Source organism: Chiroxiphia lanceolata, chromosome 2, assembly GCF_009829145.1.
Source record: "Chiroxiphia lanceolata isolate bChiLan1 chromosome 2, bChiLan1.pri, whole genome shotgun sequence".
Lineage (NCBI taxonomy): Eukaryota > Metazoa > Chordata > Aves > Passeriformes > Pipridae > Chiroxiphia > Chiroxiphia lanceolata.
The window spans coordinates 38695662-38711562 of NC_045638.1; the positions used below are offsets into that span (position 1 = coordinate 38695662).

General features: G+C 37.1%; 1 protein-coding gene across 3 annotated transcripts; it reads left to right on the plus strand.

Moving 5' to 3' along the window:
* The first annotated feature begins 326 nt into the window (after positions 1–326).
* SLC10A2 (solute carrier family 10 member 2) lies at positions 327–11351 on the plus strand. Of its 3 annotated transcripts, none has more exons than XM_032681010.1 (6): positions 327–827; positions 3888–4006; positions 5131–5219; positions 7378–7553; positions 8146–8303; positions 9285–11351. In XM_032681010.1, the coding sequence occupies exons 1-6, from the start codon at positions 406–408 to the stop codon at positions 9407–9409; spliced, it is 1089 nt and encodes a 362-aa protein (XP_032536901.1). In that variant the 5' UTR covers positions 327–405; the 3' UTR covers positions 9410–11351. The 3 variants fall into 3 exon arrangements, with proteins under 3 accessions (XP_032536901.1, XP_032536902.1, XP_032536903.1); XM_032681011.1 differs by having other exon boundaries at positions 8266–8303; XM_032681012.1 differs by lacking the exons at positions 8146–8303; positions 9285–11351 and adding an exon at positions 7726–8132.
* The last annotated feature ends 4550 nt before the right edge of the window (positions 11352–15901 follow it).

Sequence of the window (15901 nt, forward strand, 5' to 3'; positions counted from 1 at the left end):
CCCTGTAATGTCAGTGACATTGCATGCATGAACAGCTCTCCTAAAGGCATGCAAGAAATTCAAGGAATGAAGTCTAAACTTTCTCATCCTCCTGTGATTCTCATTTCATAGGCTCAGCAACATCACAAGCCTCCTTTATGCTCTTAAATATTAACACAACTATTCTCTTGATGTGAGATTCCTCATTATCATATGAATAAATGATTAACTGTCACCATACCAAGCAAGTGCAACTTTTATAACTCTATGAATCAGCACTGTGCCAAACCCTTCAAGAACAATAAGTGTTTAAGCATGTATTGCACTTTACTGCTTCCTTGATCGTTTAAAAGGACTCTGACAAACAACCATTTACACAGTCTTGAAAGTTTACTGTCAATGTACTGAGCAGTTCTGTACTTCAAAATGCAGACATACCTTCTTTCCCAGTTATTTAATGGTAGCTCTTTGGCAGAAAACTTCACAACTTGTCCAGAAAATGCTACTATTTGTGATGGGACATCTTGTGTATTACCAGAAGATACTTTTAATGAAACTTTGAGCGTAGTTTTAAGTACTGTTCTAACAATTATGTTGGCTTTGGTGATGTTCTCCATGGGCTGCAATGTGGTACTTAAGAATTTCTTGCACCACATAAAAAGACCCTGGGGTATTTTTGTGGGTTTCCTTTGCCAGTTTGGAATTATGCCTCTCACAGCCTTCTTGCTATCTTTGGCCTTTGACATCCTTCCTATTCAAGCTGTCGTGGTGCTGATCATGGGATGCTGTCCAGGAGGCACAGCCTCCAATGTCATCGCCTACTGGGTGGATGGAGACATGGACCTAAGGTAAGAGCAACCATTCTCTAAGTACTTCATGTGGCTCCTTACATTGTAAAGTCTGTCTTGAAAAGGACTGTCTCACCTGTCTGAATTTTTTCTTAGCCTCCTGGCACATGCGTTGTGGAAGTTCTTCTTGTAAAGATGCTTAGTTACTGTAATAGCAGTAAATAAAAGCAGAATAACAAATATCCTTGGGAATACTTGTTCATTGGGAATTCATGCAGAACACATCGCAACAGAATTGTGTACATTAGAAAATGTCTTTATTGTAAAACTTCAGATCCTGCAGCAAATATCCTTTATGAAGACAGCTAAGACTAAAGATTATGAAAACTTTGCCCAAGTTAGAGCTATTATTTTTCTTCCAAGTAAAAAAAAATAATAATAACATAGAATTTAGGATAAGAATCCTCTGTACAAAATAGTGGCTATGCAATTGTTCTTAGAAAAAGAGTACCTGTGGAAAAATATTATTCCTCCTTTTGTGTTCTATACAATGAAAAGACAGGCACTGATTTTCTCTTTGGGAAGTATTACAAATGAATACCACTTGTGATAATTCTATCTGCTCCTTGAACTTTATGCAAAGTCTTCAAACTGAGGGAATATTTTACAGGCTAGAAGCCACTGCATAAGGCAATCCCACGTACTGGGGGCAATGAAAAAACTCCTTTGTGGCAAAGTGTGATGATCTGAATGACAGGGTGCTCTGAACTCGGAAGCAGATATGTAAGGCACCTAATCTGGCCTAGGACACCAAACACACAGGAGAATTAGCCCTACTCTTGATGCAAATTCCGTGGGGAGTTCATTAACTCTAAGAGCCTTTAAAAATGAGCCATCTTTTTATTTTTATATCCCGATTACTTTTCTCTAAAATAAACATAATCATTTCTCTCTTTCCCACAGAGTAACATAAATTGGAACATTCATCCCATTTATCATATGCCAGTCTGAACTAGAAATGGAAAAAATAATAGAAGTAAGAAAGATGTGGAGCTAGAGCAAATAGGCTAAGAATGTTAATGTTTGTAGCTTTAATACGACATTTTTCCATCCTTTGAAAATAGTGAACTTTTCTGTCACATACAGGTGTTAATGTAATACCAGCTTTCAAATTATGTATGAGGTCAGCTCTGCTAATCATCAACTTCCTCACTGTAGAGGAAAGACCTATGATATTAAGAATCTGTAAGACATTTAATTTCAATTAATACAGGTCTAATAAACCACAGATGGAAAGATATTCAGTACAAGTCTGAAGTTCTGTTCCAGTCTCTCCTCAGATGAATACACTGAGCTAAACTATGCTTTCTCAGCTCAGTATTGTTCAGAGCTGCACCACTAAAATCTGTGGTAAAAATCCAAATTGATAATGCTATAAATATGAGTAGGGTTTCTATCCCGTAATGCTGGCAGAAGGTGAAGTAAATTGGAAATACCTTTAAAAGGTTATTCTTCAGGTAAAAACCTTTATCTTAAGAAGTCAAAGCCTTTTGGTCAGTGCCTTTGTGACAAAGTTTCAGGGACCAGAGGGTATAAGAGGTAAGCAGATTGTCAACCTAAGCATCTTCTGTTCTCTATAGAATAGCACTAGAAGTAGTGTGGCTGGTTTCTGGAACCACTACAGTATTACAGAAAGCCTGCCCATCATATCAGACAAGGTTTTGATTTTAACTGGTAATATTTTATGTTTACACATTAAAATCCATGACTATTGTCTACATCCTGCTTCAAAACATCACTGTGCAAATAGACCAGAAGTTAGAGCAGGAATTAGTTTTATAATTGGTATTACAATCACAGTGAGGTGAAGTATGATGTTTCATACCTTTCTTAGTAACTCACAAGCAGTTGATATCCTCTAATGCTTCCCATAGAAACATCTTTTGATATTTCACAAGAACAACTGCTTCTGTGAACACAGGGACTGGGGTTAGAGGATATCCAGACTTTGGAGAAAGATGTACATTCAGGGATAGTATAAAGATGCAGAAAATAGAGAGGTAGGAAAAATAAGATTTTTTTATCCATTTGGGACTTCATCAGACCTGAATTGTAGACCATGACTCTTTTTCTCTGTAAGAAATTTTTGTAAGAACTCTCTTGCCAGAGGCTTCTGCAAAATCCTTTTCAATTACTCTAAAGAAGAGAGTGACAGGAACCAAAATTAATAAAAATATTCCTGTGGTTTCTGTATTAATTGTTCTATATTTCCCTGGATCTGCTCAATTGTGGGTCAGGGTCAATAGTCCCTTTTCTGAGGACAAGCAGCACAAAAGAAAAATCAGAAGTGAGGCTCAGAAGGAAGCTTCCAAAGGCTCTTAACTAGAACCCTCTCTCAGTATTTTTATGCCAGAAAAGTGATTTGCAGGCATAATTTTTATCCATTCTATTCAGATTGTGACAGTTTCCTCCTTACTTTGGATGTCTTACCTTTTCCTCTTTCTTCATTTTGTAGCAGAATACATATTTTTGTACAAGGTGTTTCAGAAAATAGAAATATCTTTGCATAAAGGAAGAAACAATACTTTGCTAAGCTTCACTGAGCAGTTCTCAGCACCTATTCTTTGGCCTGCAGCAAAACAAACCAGAAAAGGGAATTTTATTGCATCAAACATCCTAGACAATGAAATATTTTTTTATGCCCTTGAATTCAGAGTGAAATTTGAACACTCTAGAACTGTTGATGTAGTGGAAAGCTCCATTTGATGTTAATCTCTGCCCCTGTGCAGCTTGCTGTCCTCTCAGAAACCAGCCAGACAGGCAACCTACAGACAGACTTGCCAACAGACCTTCCCACTGACCACCTATCTGACTGACTCATTTGTACCAAAATTATGGTTCTGTGGCTGCAGAACACCTTGATATTTCGTGCTCCTTTCTTTTCAGCAGAAGTCATTCCTTTCATTTGTCTTCTTTCTAATCTGATATACAGGATAAATTGACTGCAGCCAGCAGCAATCCTTACCCAATCATTCGTAAGGTGTGAGGTGGTAATAAGAAAATGAGAAAGACTATGGGCTAGCATGAGATGAACTGTCACTGTAACCAATTTCTTTGCAGCATCAGTATGACAACTTGCTCTACACTACTTGCAATGGGAATGATGCCACTTTGCCTCTTTATTTACACCAAGATGTGGACTGATTCTGATGCAATTGTACTCCCCTATGATAGCATTGGTGAGTCCAGTGAACCAGCTGCCCTTCTGACTGTCTATCCTCCCTCCAATGACAACTACCTTTATACCATCATCCTGCAGAGTTAGGAAGATATCACATCAGATTTTTTTAAAATATTTACCTTCCTACTTTCTAATAACCTTCATGGGAATTAGGTACCAGAAATCACTTCCCATCATCCACAAGACTTGAAACCATTATAAATATTGTACAGATATTTATCACAAGATTGTGCATATTTTTCTTTCCAAGTGACTTTGAGACCTGTGTGATATTGGAATAAGAATATAGAATAATTCATATAGGAATAGTTGCTTCTTCTGGATGAAAGTGTTTGCAACAGCTTTAAGACACAATCCTGTGAAGCGCTAAATGCTGAGGCCATAATCTGGCAAAATACTTAAGCACACATGGATAATTAAGCAAGTGATTAAAACTACTGAGTCTCTTTGAAAAGCTGCAATCTACACTGCCAGGAGTGGCTTCATTTGACTTCCTGTCAAAAATCTCATCCAGCTACACAGAGAAAATAGTTAAGGTATTTAGAAATACATGCTCCAGTGATTTGCAAAGCTGTGGCCCTAGTGCTTATCAAGTGCAGTTCCATGTTGTGCTAATCTTAAAAGCCAGCAGAATCACTTTCATATTCTTCAATTTCATTTCCCATTGTTCCTGGGAAAAAAAAAATCACATACTTTGCTTGTGCTTTCAAAATAAATACTGGAGGGGCAAGGTCAAAACAAAAGAAGCTCTAAACCGGTTGTTGATATGGTGCAGTAGAGAAACACCTGCAGACAAAATGAACAGTTAATATAGCTACTCACATCACAGGATAGTGATGATTAGCACACTCAAATTTCTGTTTGCCTTTCTGATGCAGGTGAATAAGCATGTAGCTCGGCAGAATGGCAATTACTTTAACAGGCTGCCAAAGATAACAGACTCTATAGAAAAGCAAATGGGCAGGTGCAGGTAGAGTGTGCATGCGTGGTCTGGGGTGTGCATATCAGAAACATCCTCTGAAAGCTTGCTTGCTCCATACCCCCAGCCACACCACATGGTGTCTGTCCTGTCATGAGCTTCTGCACCATACAAGGGCTTAATTTCTCTTTTCTTTTTTACAGGAATTTCTCTGCTAGCTCTCGTAATTCCTGTTTCCCTTGGAATATTTGTTAACCACAAATGGCCTAGTAAAGCAAAAATTATACTTAAGGTAAGAGACATATATAAGGCTGCAGCATAAGCAATTATGGGCCAATTATGGAATCAGTGGCACCACTGAAGCAGTACTTTGCTATTCATAGTATTAGTATCTGACTTTATAAGAACCAGGAAGTTTTCAGCAGAAAACAAATGAGACATTGTGGAAATATATTGCTTTCCCCCTGCACAAACATGCATGAGTTGCATAGATTATTAGAAACCATCATTATCTAAAGAGCCTACTTTTGTCTTTGGCTAGTTAGTAATTGAGTTCAGTATATAATGTAAACTGAAATTGAAAGGAAAATCATTCAGGTCAACTGGAAGTTTTTCTCTGCAAAACAATAAAAAATAAAACCATTCTGGATCAAAAAACCTTTATTCTTTTAAACCAGTGTGTTGATTTTTTTGTGGTTCAATTTTGAGTGGGAAGTTAATTTTTATTAAAAAAATAAATTGAGAATATTCCAACTCTTAAAAAAACCCAAATTTATTCACAAAATACAGCTATCTTTGCAAGATGGTTTCAGATGCATCAAAAATATAAGGGTTTTGGCAAAAGCTGTTCTCATCAAAATAATAATAATAATAATAATAATAATAATAGTAATAATAATAATAATAATAATAATTTAGTTGTATTTAAGGTAATAGTGAATTAATCATTCTGAACATTTGGTTGCCAAATGTGCTGAGGCCCCTTGACCTCTTTTAACCCTTCTTAGTTAACAGATATATTATCTAAATTTTCTTAAAGAAAACTACTCTGCCCATTTGTTATTCTACCTATCTTTTGTTATCATTTCTTTTCTATCAGCTCAGGTAGCACAGAACAAAAATAATACCTTCTTTAGTCAATTCCTTTTCTTAAACTGCTAGCTTATCATGTTGTATTTTTAAATACACTTATTATGAACTTGGATGCTATTGAGAGCTAATTACAAAACAGTACTATTTCTGTTTAATCAGTTAAGGGAAAAACGTGGACTTGCACTCACATGAAAAGAAACTCTACTTGATCTCTCGGCAAAGCATCATTTCATCCTCTTTCTTACTGAGTGGGTGAGCAACCCACAGAATGGTCCATTGACAATTTACTTTATGTAGGACAATGAAGCACCAAGGGAAGATTGAACCATAGCTGTCAGATTAAGACTCATATAGTGAGAAATTGAGATAAGAGCACGAAGACAATGTGCCAGGTGAAATAGAGGAGCTTGTCATGGACTGATCATGTTTCTTCTTCCTAGGTGCATGTGGTTAATAGCTCAGCCAAACAAAAGCGCTTGTTCACTCAGCGTTCTTAAAAAGGCTTCAGCCAAAGACTGATGAAGCCAGTAAAATGGAAATACATGTTTTAGCTGAGAAATAGATTCTCCTAAGCTTAGCCTGAGAAGTCTGGCACTGGGATCCCTGGCAAGATATGCCATAACAGCAGACATTTCACTTGGGTACTGAGAAGAGAATGAGTTATGACTTTTTTTTTGGCAGGCAGCAGTAAAGATATCGGTACACTCAGCCACGGGAAATAAGATCAACTGCAGTGATTAGGTCTATGTAGAAGTGTTATACAACCTCACAACCAGTTTTCAAGCATGAATTTTCAGCCACGTTAAAGATTTACTCTTGTGCTTGGCAAATAATTTCCTATCACTAACTAACAATCTAGTGTCTAGTTAGCATACACTGTAATAAAAGCCCCAGAATGTGTTTGCCCAAGGATGAGGAGGAAAATGCATTACTCTACCTATTTGGCTATCGGTTTCCCAACAACTCTGGGGAAATTTTTCTGATATGTGCACTGTTCCTCGTTTACATCACACCTGTGAAATTCTTTTTAATATCAGTTCTAAGTACAATAGCCACAGCTTCAAAACACTAGCTTTACAGGTATCTGCTATAGATAAGTATACTAGCTGTGCCTTGATCTATATCTGTAGTCACATCTTGAAGTACATCTTAAGTCTCTTGTGTGGGAAAAATGGTAGCTATCTAATCTCTCTTCCTGCTGTGAATTGCATTGCTGTAAACATTGGATTTCGTGTTTAATAAGATGTTTCAGTGACTCAGGGACACTCACAGGCATGTTTGACACCATGTTTGGTGACATGCCATTAAATTTCACTGGGCTCTCCTATTCATGAAGTCCTTCCTCTTTCCCTTCACAGGTCGGTTCCATTGTGGGAGCAATACTCATTGTACTCATTGCTGTGGTTGGGGGAATACTCTACAAAGGCTCCTGGGTTATCACACCCAAATTATGGATCATTGGTACCATATTTCCAGCAGCTGGCTATTCTTTAGGATTTCTGTTGGCTCGCATAGCTGGTCTGTCTTGGCACAGGTATGGAATTCTCCATGACGAAGACCCGTGGGCTTTTTTCAGCTGTGTAAAAAGTTTTTATGTAACGATTGATCAGTGCTACGAATGTTCCCTAAACATTAGTTATGTTACAGTCACTCATTCTCCAACCCTGTTTCTGGAATAGTATGTGGAGATAAAACTTTTATTGCAGATTCTGTTTATTGCAGATTCTAAGATTTCCTCCAGTCCTTCATATGTCTTTCCCTTGTTTGCCCCCTGTGTTACACTGCAAAGAAGCAAAACAGAACTGATTTGTAAGTGAGTTGGGACTGCAGTAAAATTTCTTATGAAGACACAGCAATCTACAATTTAGAACATCCTTACAAGAAAGGGAGACAGTGAGTGCCCCTTATGGCTTGAAGGGGGATCACAGTCCTTTACAACTGCTGAAATATGTGACCTCGTGGTAACAACTGTATGACTTGTGGACTGTTTTGTTGACTGTGTGAGCTGAAAGATACAATTTTCTTAGTTATCCGTTACTGCATGTTTCTTGCTTATCCAGATCACTAAAAAGCATAAGGACCCACAGGTTGCTATTTCACAGCTGTCTTTGTGTTATTTTCTTTAGATGTCGTACAGTGTCTCTGGAAACAGGCATGCAAAATACTCAGCTATGTTCAACTATAGTGCAGCTCTCATTCACTCCTGAACAACTCGAACTGATGTTTACTTTCCCACTCATCTACAGCATTTTCCAGCTGTTGTTTGCGCTGCTAATTTTAGGAGGTATAGTTACTTTCTATTATAGCACTATAATTATCATTATTTTGATTATCAGTTTAATTTTGCATGCATATGGAGAAAACAAGAGGGGATAAAAATAATCAAATGCAAAATACTTCAATAAATTATGACCCAAATGATTACAGGGCTGTGTACATAATCAGGAAGATACCAGGCTCAGTTCAAGATTAGAAAGGCCCTTCTTTTAGCACAAGGAAGGGGGTATCCACCACCTACAGCTGGGCATATGAGAACACTGAACATGGGATTGTTATTACACGTGGCTGAGGAAGGCCAAATGCATCTTCTTCCACTGATCCAGGCTGTCTGGGCATAAAACTGCCCAGCAGGGCCATCCCCACAACCATGCACAAACCTCCTTCCCACCAGTTGTTGAGAGAACAGGCACCAGCTTCATCAATAATGTGAGAAAATATCTTCCAATAGAGGCAAAGTCACTTTTTACTCCCACACACTGCTGCTCCTACAGCTAACCTAACAAAGGTTGGGACCTTGTTCCTGTTAGTTACACACAAAACCAGCTGTGACTATCAAGTTCCCACTCCCAAACTAGCCGTCCTCTCTGTCAGGAAATGGGGTGGGGACAGATGAAGCACTTTGTCCCAGTTCTGCCAAGCAGGACTCACGTAGAGGTAAGGGTCAATTCCTCAGGCCCAACCAAGAGCCCAAAGGCTTTCCAAGGGAGACTGGCAGTACTTTTAAAAGTCACTACACAATACAGGGACACAAAGCAATCAAACACCAAATGCAGAATTTAAACTGTTAAAATCTCTAAATATAGTTTTCCAGTGATGAGTGACACAAAATAATTAAACATAACTTTAAAGAAACTGTCTAGATGGGTTGGAATGTTTCAGCAGTATGAGGAAAGAAAATGTTGCATGGCTATATGTTACTACAGTACCTTTTTCAGGCAATGTTTGTAATTTCTATATTTAATACAAAACATATATTGATTCCCAGGGTACCGTCTTTACAGAAGATACCATGTCAAAACAAAGACAGATGTCGAGAAAACAGAGCAAAAAGAGGATTCAACATCAAAAGCTAAAATAAATGAAGGATTTGTATCAAATGAGACCAAATAGACACTTACCTCTGCTCCCACTAGCTGGAAAGATATAAAATATGTGGTTTACTTAAAACTTTTTTTTCACATGCTGTTGGTTTATGGAAATATTTAACAAAAGAAGTTCTGCTGATATTTTACAGTAAGATTTTAAAATTATTAACTTAAGAAAGATTTCTACTTTGATTTTGAGCATGGTTCCTGCCACAATTGTAGAATCTGGTTTTGAAGCTAATTCTCCAAAAATATGTAATGTTTTATTCTGGCTTATTTAAAAAAAGGCAGAATAAAGGTTGGCTATTGCTGAAAAATAAGCAGATGTATGTAATACCAAATCCAACCCATTGTCCTGCAAATCCATCTGCTAGTTTCAGCCCTCACACTAAAGAAAGAGAAATCCTGTGAAAGCGCCTGAGCAGCAACTGGAGTTGATGTGGAAGATCTGATAAGGCTGAATATGAATCAACCATGAAATTGGAACAAGCCAATAGTGAAAGAAAAGTTTCATTCAGGTCAGTGTGGGCAGGCTAAAGTCATTACACCTTATTAATTGCTTGAACATTAATTTATTCTAAAGCTATAATTTTAATAAGTACGAGGTATCTCGTGGCTCTTTTTTTTTTCCAAAAGTAATAGAAAGTAACAGCTTTGCATCTTCAGTCTGGGTCTTTTAGGTGCTGGAAACATGAAAAGAGAGACAAAGGTGAGGACATAAGCCTTGAGAAATTTTAGTGTGACAGCTGCATAAAAAAGGGCAAGTAGAGATTCTGGAAGTACAAGAATTTGCCAGCTTTTGCACTAAAAGGAAGGCATTTGAAAACCAAATAAAATTGTCCCTGGTTCATCCAGGACTACTTTCACCAATCTTAACCATGACACAGTAGTGCTTGTAAAGAGCTATATATTTTTGTTATTTTATGAACTTAATAAAATTGAACTTACCAGATGTCTGTGACATGTGGAGGCTGATGTAGTTGATAACTTTCAGATTTTATTTATATGAGTCACTAATAGAAATAATTGGTTATACAAATATATTATTTGTCTCTGAAATTTCAAGAGTACATATAGAAACCTGTCCTAAGTGTGTGGAGAAAACGAGTATAATTCTAAGCGAAACAGTGCAGTAAATTGCAGCTGTAATTTTTTATGGATGCATTCAGTAACATTAGTTCTGTAGCTTGTATGTAAGGAAAACATCCAGAGAACTTTATATGAATCAGTGAGAGTCTGATGGACCAAAAAATTCAAGAATGAACCAACTATCAACACACAGAAAGTATCCACCTTTCTGTCATATTCAACCTTCCAAAATGTTGTGAGTTAATGTGGCAGGTTTTTTTACAAACAAAACTGAAATTGTGGAGTTTAAGTTCCCAATGTGTAGTTTTCCACTGCTGCAGAAATGTGCCCAGTATTAAACAAAGAATAAATTATTTTGTATCCACCATCTGTGGGGGAAAAGGTCTTGAAATGTTCCTGAGTTCCAGGAGGCCTGAAGCTGCTTTACTTTTGGGAGGGAGTTCCAAATGGTCAGACCCTCCAAGGAGGAGTTCAACACTTAGTGGTGTTTAGCACACAACAAGGTATGCTTTGTTTTATGGAACAAAGATTAAACAGAACAATGTGGTGAAGACTGTTATGGAGGAATCATAAAAGTGGAACAGTATATTCATTGAGAAAAGGATAAACTGTTGTTTGTGATATCTGTTCTAAAAAGCCTATTGTCTTGATCCTTCAATGATGAAAAAATGGACAGCAGAAGTTAGTTAGGATCATGTCTTTCTTACACACCAAGCTGCTATTATTCCTCCATGCTGAACTTCAATGTTTCTGTGAATATTTTAGGCAGATTTTGAAACGTATCAAAGAATAATTTTTTGTCTCGCTTATACTATGTGTGTGTGTGTATTTAATGCAACTGTATAAACATTGAACTGAATAAAGTCAGAAACTATTTATAATTTTGCCCACTGGAGTCATTTAAGGTGGAAGGAATTGAGACAAAAATCTAACATACAGACAGAGTTTATAACTTTGAGATGTAACAAAAACAACTCAGATTATGTGTGAAATGGATATGTTTAATAATCATAGAATCATAGAACAGTTTGGCTTGGAAGGGACCTTGAAAGTCATCTAGTTCAACCCCTGTGCAATAAGCAGAAGCATCTTCAACTAGATCAGGTTGCTCAGAGCCTCGTTCAACTTGGCCAATCCTTTCCACGGATGAGGCATCTACCAGCTCTTTGGGCAACACAATGAAGATTAAATGAACACCAGATGTCATATTTGATACACATTTTTTAATGCAGATATGCACTCGAGGTCTCAGATGAAGAATGGAGGCTGCAGTTTTTGCAGCCATTGCAATTACTTCTATCAAGGGTCATATGTCCTAAGCTTTACACGAAGCAAAGCCAGCTCAAAGGTCTTGCCCAACATATGCCTTTAGAGCACATCAGACCTAAAACAAAATCTCAGGGCTCGTTAATGTTGTGAGAAGCGGACTTATGTTGATGGGGCTACTTCTAAATCTCCAGCTGTAGAAGTCTGGACAGCATCATTATCAGGTCATCACTTGTGAAACTGTGGTGGGCCGTCTCACAGCAGTGTAAAGGACTATTGGGGAAGCTGTGTTCTCTCCCCAGAGGTCTCCAGAAAGATGTTATGTGTATTTGGCTATCAGCCCTATAAATGCTGATATATGGGCTTCTCAGCTGAAGAAGTCTGGTGGTCTCCAGCCTTGCAGTTGCAGTTGTCCTGGTGTTGTCAAAAGGAAAACCCTGGCCTTGTTTAACCTGCTCAGTCATCTCCTCACACTCATCAGCGTGAAAATCCTTTGAAAGGCAGGCAGTATCACTTAGTCATCACTTCTCATTAAACAATCTTCTATCCACGGAAACAGTGTATGGATGGGACACTGCAGATTGTGAAATTTAAAAGCACGTGCAGTGATGTTCATGCTAAAAAATGTCTGTTCTAATTAACTCTTACACATACTAGTAATCTCAAATTTATCACTTCAGACTGAGAAGTCATACAGATACCTTTGCAATGCTGGTTCTCAGCTGTTGCAGTCAAAATGAGCTGAAATATGCCTAAGGATAGACACACCCTAGAAGTTGAAATTACAGTTGAATGAAAGCCTAACTCATACCAAGGTCTGTAGTATAAGGCCTACAAATATACAACAATCACACTTGCCAAGGCGAACTCTAGCCATAAATCTGGATATCAAATGTATTCTCTAGTCAGCAAAGAGAAGGAGACAGACCATCACAGAGTTAATCATGCCTATTCTCTCAGAATTGCCTGTCTTTATAAAAGTAAATTTCGATGGCCTGTCTTAGATGAAATATATAAATTTTTAGTCTCAGACAGTAAAAAAAAAGTTGAAATTCAATACATCTTTTTGCCTTCATTTCTTTTCTGCATAAATTTGCTGAGCAGCCAGTTTGTTTCCTTTAATGAGGAAGATAGGTTTTAGAGTTGAGAAAATGAAAACTATGCAAAATAAAGGACAGTATTATGATTCTAATCTTCTATTATATAACTTGTAATAGAACTAATTTCTCATCTGACCTAAAGACAGGTGAAAGAACTGTTTCTGTCATATAGTGTGCTATGTTAATTGGAAAAGAGCGCAATTTGAATAGAATTAACAAGCAAATTGATTTGCAATTTACATTAAATGAGTTTCTTGTTTCAAACTAATAAGGTTATGATGTTCAAAACCTACTGTTATTCTCTGCCAGTCAGTATCATTTTTGCCAGCCTCAGAAACGAACTTATTTTTTAGCAGCCCAATCAACTAACATACTGTACACTTAATGAAAATGTAAAACAATAATCAATATTCCCTAACTCTAAAGGAACAGACTTTCACTTCTAGGTATCTGACAAGAATCTGTTCTCCACAGATTAACTGTATTGCTTGCTTACAACCAGAATTAAAGCAAATATAGTGTAACAGTTCCACAATCAAATGGTATCTAAGCAAGCCTGATTGGATTTTCCAAGCCAGAACTGAAGGGCAATAGAAGTAAATCTCTGCTTCTATCTCCTAAGGAATATTCATTCTGCTCCAGAAGCATTAATATCTCTGTTAAGCTGAACACTAAATGAACTTAAAATACTAAATGTAAAAATAACTGTAACTTGCCAGGGTATCTGTCAATCTTCAAACTGGAATTGGAGAATACGGAAAATTGAAAGTTTTGAAGGAGCCTTAATGTGTTTTCATGAATAAACATGTGCTGTGGAATGGTATTATCCTCTCCATTTAATTTCTATTAAATTTAGCCATTGAAAAGTAAGTTTCTAGTATCAGCCTTTACGCTTCCATGAAAAGAAGTAGTCAGTATTGTCAGCAGGAAAAGATAGATTTTGCTCTGGAGAGCAAGCCATTACACTCTTCAGACACCTGGTCGAGGACAGGAAGAATTCTGGAAGGAGACAAAGACATTGTAAAAAATAAATAAATAAATAGATAGATAGATAAATAAAGTTCCATGAGGACATTCCAAACTATGTCTATATAAACAAAGAGCATACAAAAAAGTGTTAGTGATATCTCTACTTGCTCATAATGAACTTAATATAAAATTAATTAATCAATTCCCAATTTCTCTTGAAAGATCATAAATCAGCCTCCTACCTCAGATTAGGATTGATTATGGAAAATGTGAGACTTTGGAAGCACCAAATTGAAATAAAGTTCACGATCTTTTGGATTTCAATTAATTGGGGATTCAACCATGAGGACTGGACTTTTGCTTTTCCAATAACTCATCAGCCGAGAAATCCTTTGCAATCACACAAATACTTTAAAACTTCAAAGAAAGGGAAAAGAAAACTCAACACTGGAGAAAACTCTTACTGACTGCAAGATGGAGTTAATCAGTTCCTTTAAGTAGTTTATCCCCTGGTTACTATACGTCTAGGATAATGTTATAAAAAGGAACATTTTCTGTTCCAGGCAAACAGAATCTAATTGTTTTTCCTTAGAGCACATAAAGCTTATACACGGTTTCTCATTCACTGCCGTTGTTCCTGAGCATATATTAGCATCTTCATATCTTATAGATATAACTTAATTGCTACAAATGTTCTGATTAGGTCTGCTGATCAGGTATCATTAAGGTAATCTGATACATTCTTTTATATATGACTGCAGACCTTCTGTCTCCTTCTTCTGCAATGAGTTTATGTATTACTCATTTGGGAGATTTCATCACAGTTTTTAAAAGACACTTTCCCCCATATGAATTCGAAATAGAAGCAAGGAGGTCATATTGAGATGGTAAGGCCCTGTTTAAGTAATTTGATGGTACAATTAATTCCCCATAAGTGGAATTAACTGCAGGAGATTAATGAAAATGTCAGGGTTACAGGTTGTGCTGGTGATGTGTTTCTAACGTCAGTAGTAAATCTGCTGTACGTAGAACACAAATTCTTTCCATGTAAGGCTCTTTATTTAAAAATGTACCCTGAACTCATAAAATAAACCACAGCTGATATGGAAGAATTTTCTGTAAAAGTGCACCACTGAGGAAATAGAACAAAACATACAGCTTACCTAGAAGAACATAGATTTCAGTTTTAAGATATCCAATGCTTGTTTTAAAAAATTATACAATTAATGCACAATATCTAAAAAATAGTCTTAAGAAAAAAATGGAAAAAAATTGTTTGTGGACAGCACTTATCAATTTAATATGATACTTAAGGTAAAGCTCAGATAGTCCTTTAATAGTTGCTTGCTGGAAACTGTCCATATCTCACTTTCTTTAAACATCTGCTTGTGTCATTGCCAAGCTAATGGAGCTCTGAGGTTCTTGTGTCTGTTTGTGCAGTCCTTTTCAGTAATCATTAAATCCAAGGAAAAACACAAGCTGTGTTCAAATATTTTGCCTATTGAAAGGGAAATGACATCTGAGCAGAAGGACAGAACTGTCTATATTGAAATGAACAATGTGGTCATAGGGGGGACAGGAGAAAATTCAGAGGAAATTATTTTATGAAGACATATCTAGCTGTCTACAGAGGGAACAGTCGTTACATTAATTACTTTCTGTCTATTCTGTACCACTTCACCCATTCTGTTGTGTTTTTCAGAATTCTTCCACAGAAACTATTTCATACGCAAATAAAAACCTCCCACAGTCAGGAAATATAAAACAGCTGGACTGTTTACAACATCAAAATCACATAGGGTATTTGGATCATCACTGTAATATGGTCAGACTAGTCTGAAACTCAGAGAGATCATATGCTCCTCGAGGTCTTTGCAGTCACCCAGAAACACCACAGTGCTATTAAGTGTGTAGGGTGCTCAGCTGCATGAGTTGAGACTTGAGGAGCCAGGGATGGCTGAGAGAGCAAGCTGGATTCAGTCAGTGGTGCCCAGAGAGCAACATTTCACTCCTAGCTGTTTTAGTACCATCCATGATGGCAGAGCAGAAGGATGAGGCAGTCTCACTCTCTGTGCTTACTTTCCCCACTTGGT

Bases quoted from the DNA above. Each gene is read 5' to 3' on its own strand.
- SLC10A2 (XM_032681010.1), top strand. From the start codon at position 406: ATGCAGACATACCTTCTTTCCCAGTTATTTAATGGTAGCTCTTTGGCA. The intron at 4,007-5,130 runs GTGAGTCCAGTG...TCTTTTTTACAG, and splicing joins ACTCCCCTATGATAGCATTG to GAATTTCTCTGCTAGCTCTC. The intron at 8,304-9,284 runs GTATAGTTACTT...ATTGATTCCCAG, and splicing joins TGCGCTGCTAATTTTAGGAG to GGTACCGTCTTTACAGAAGA.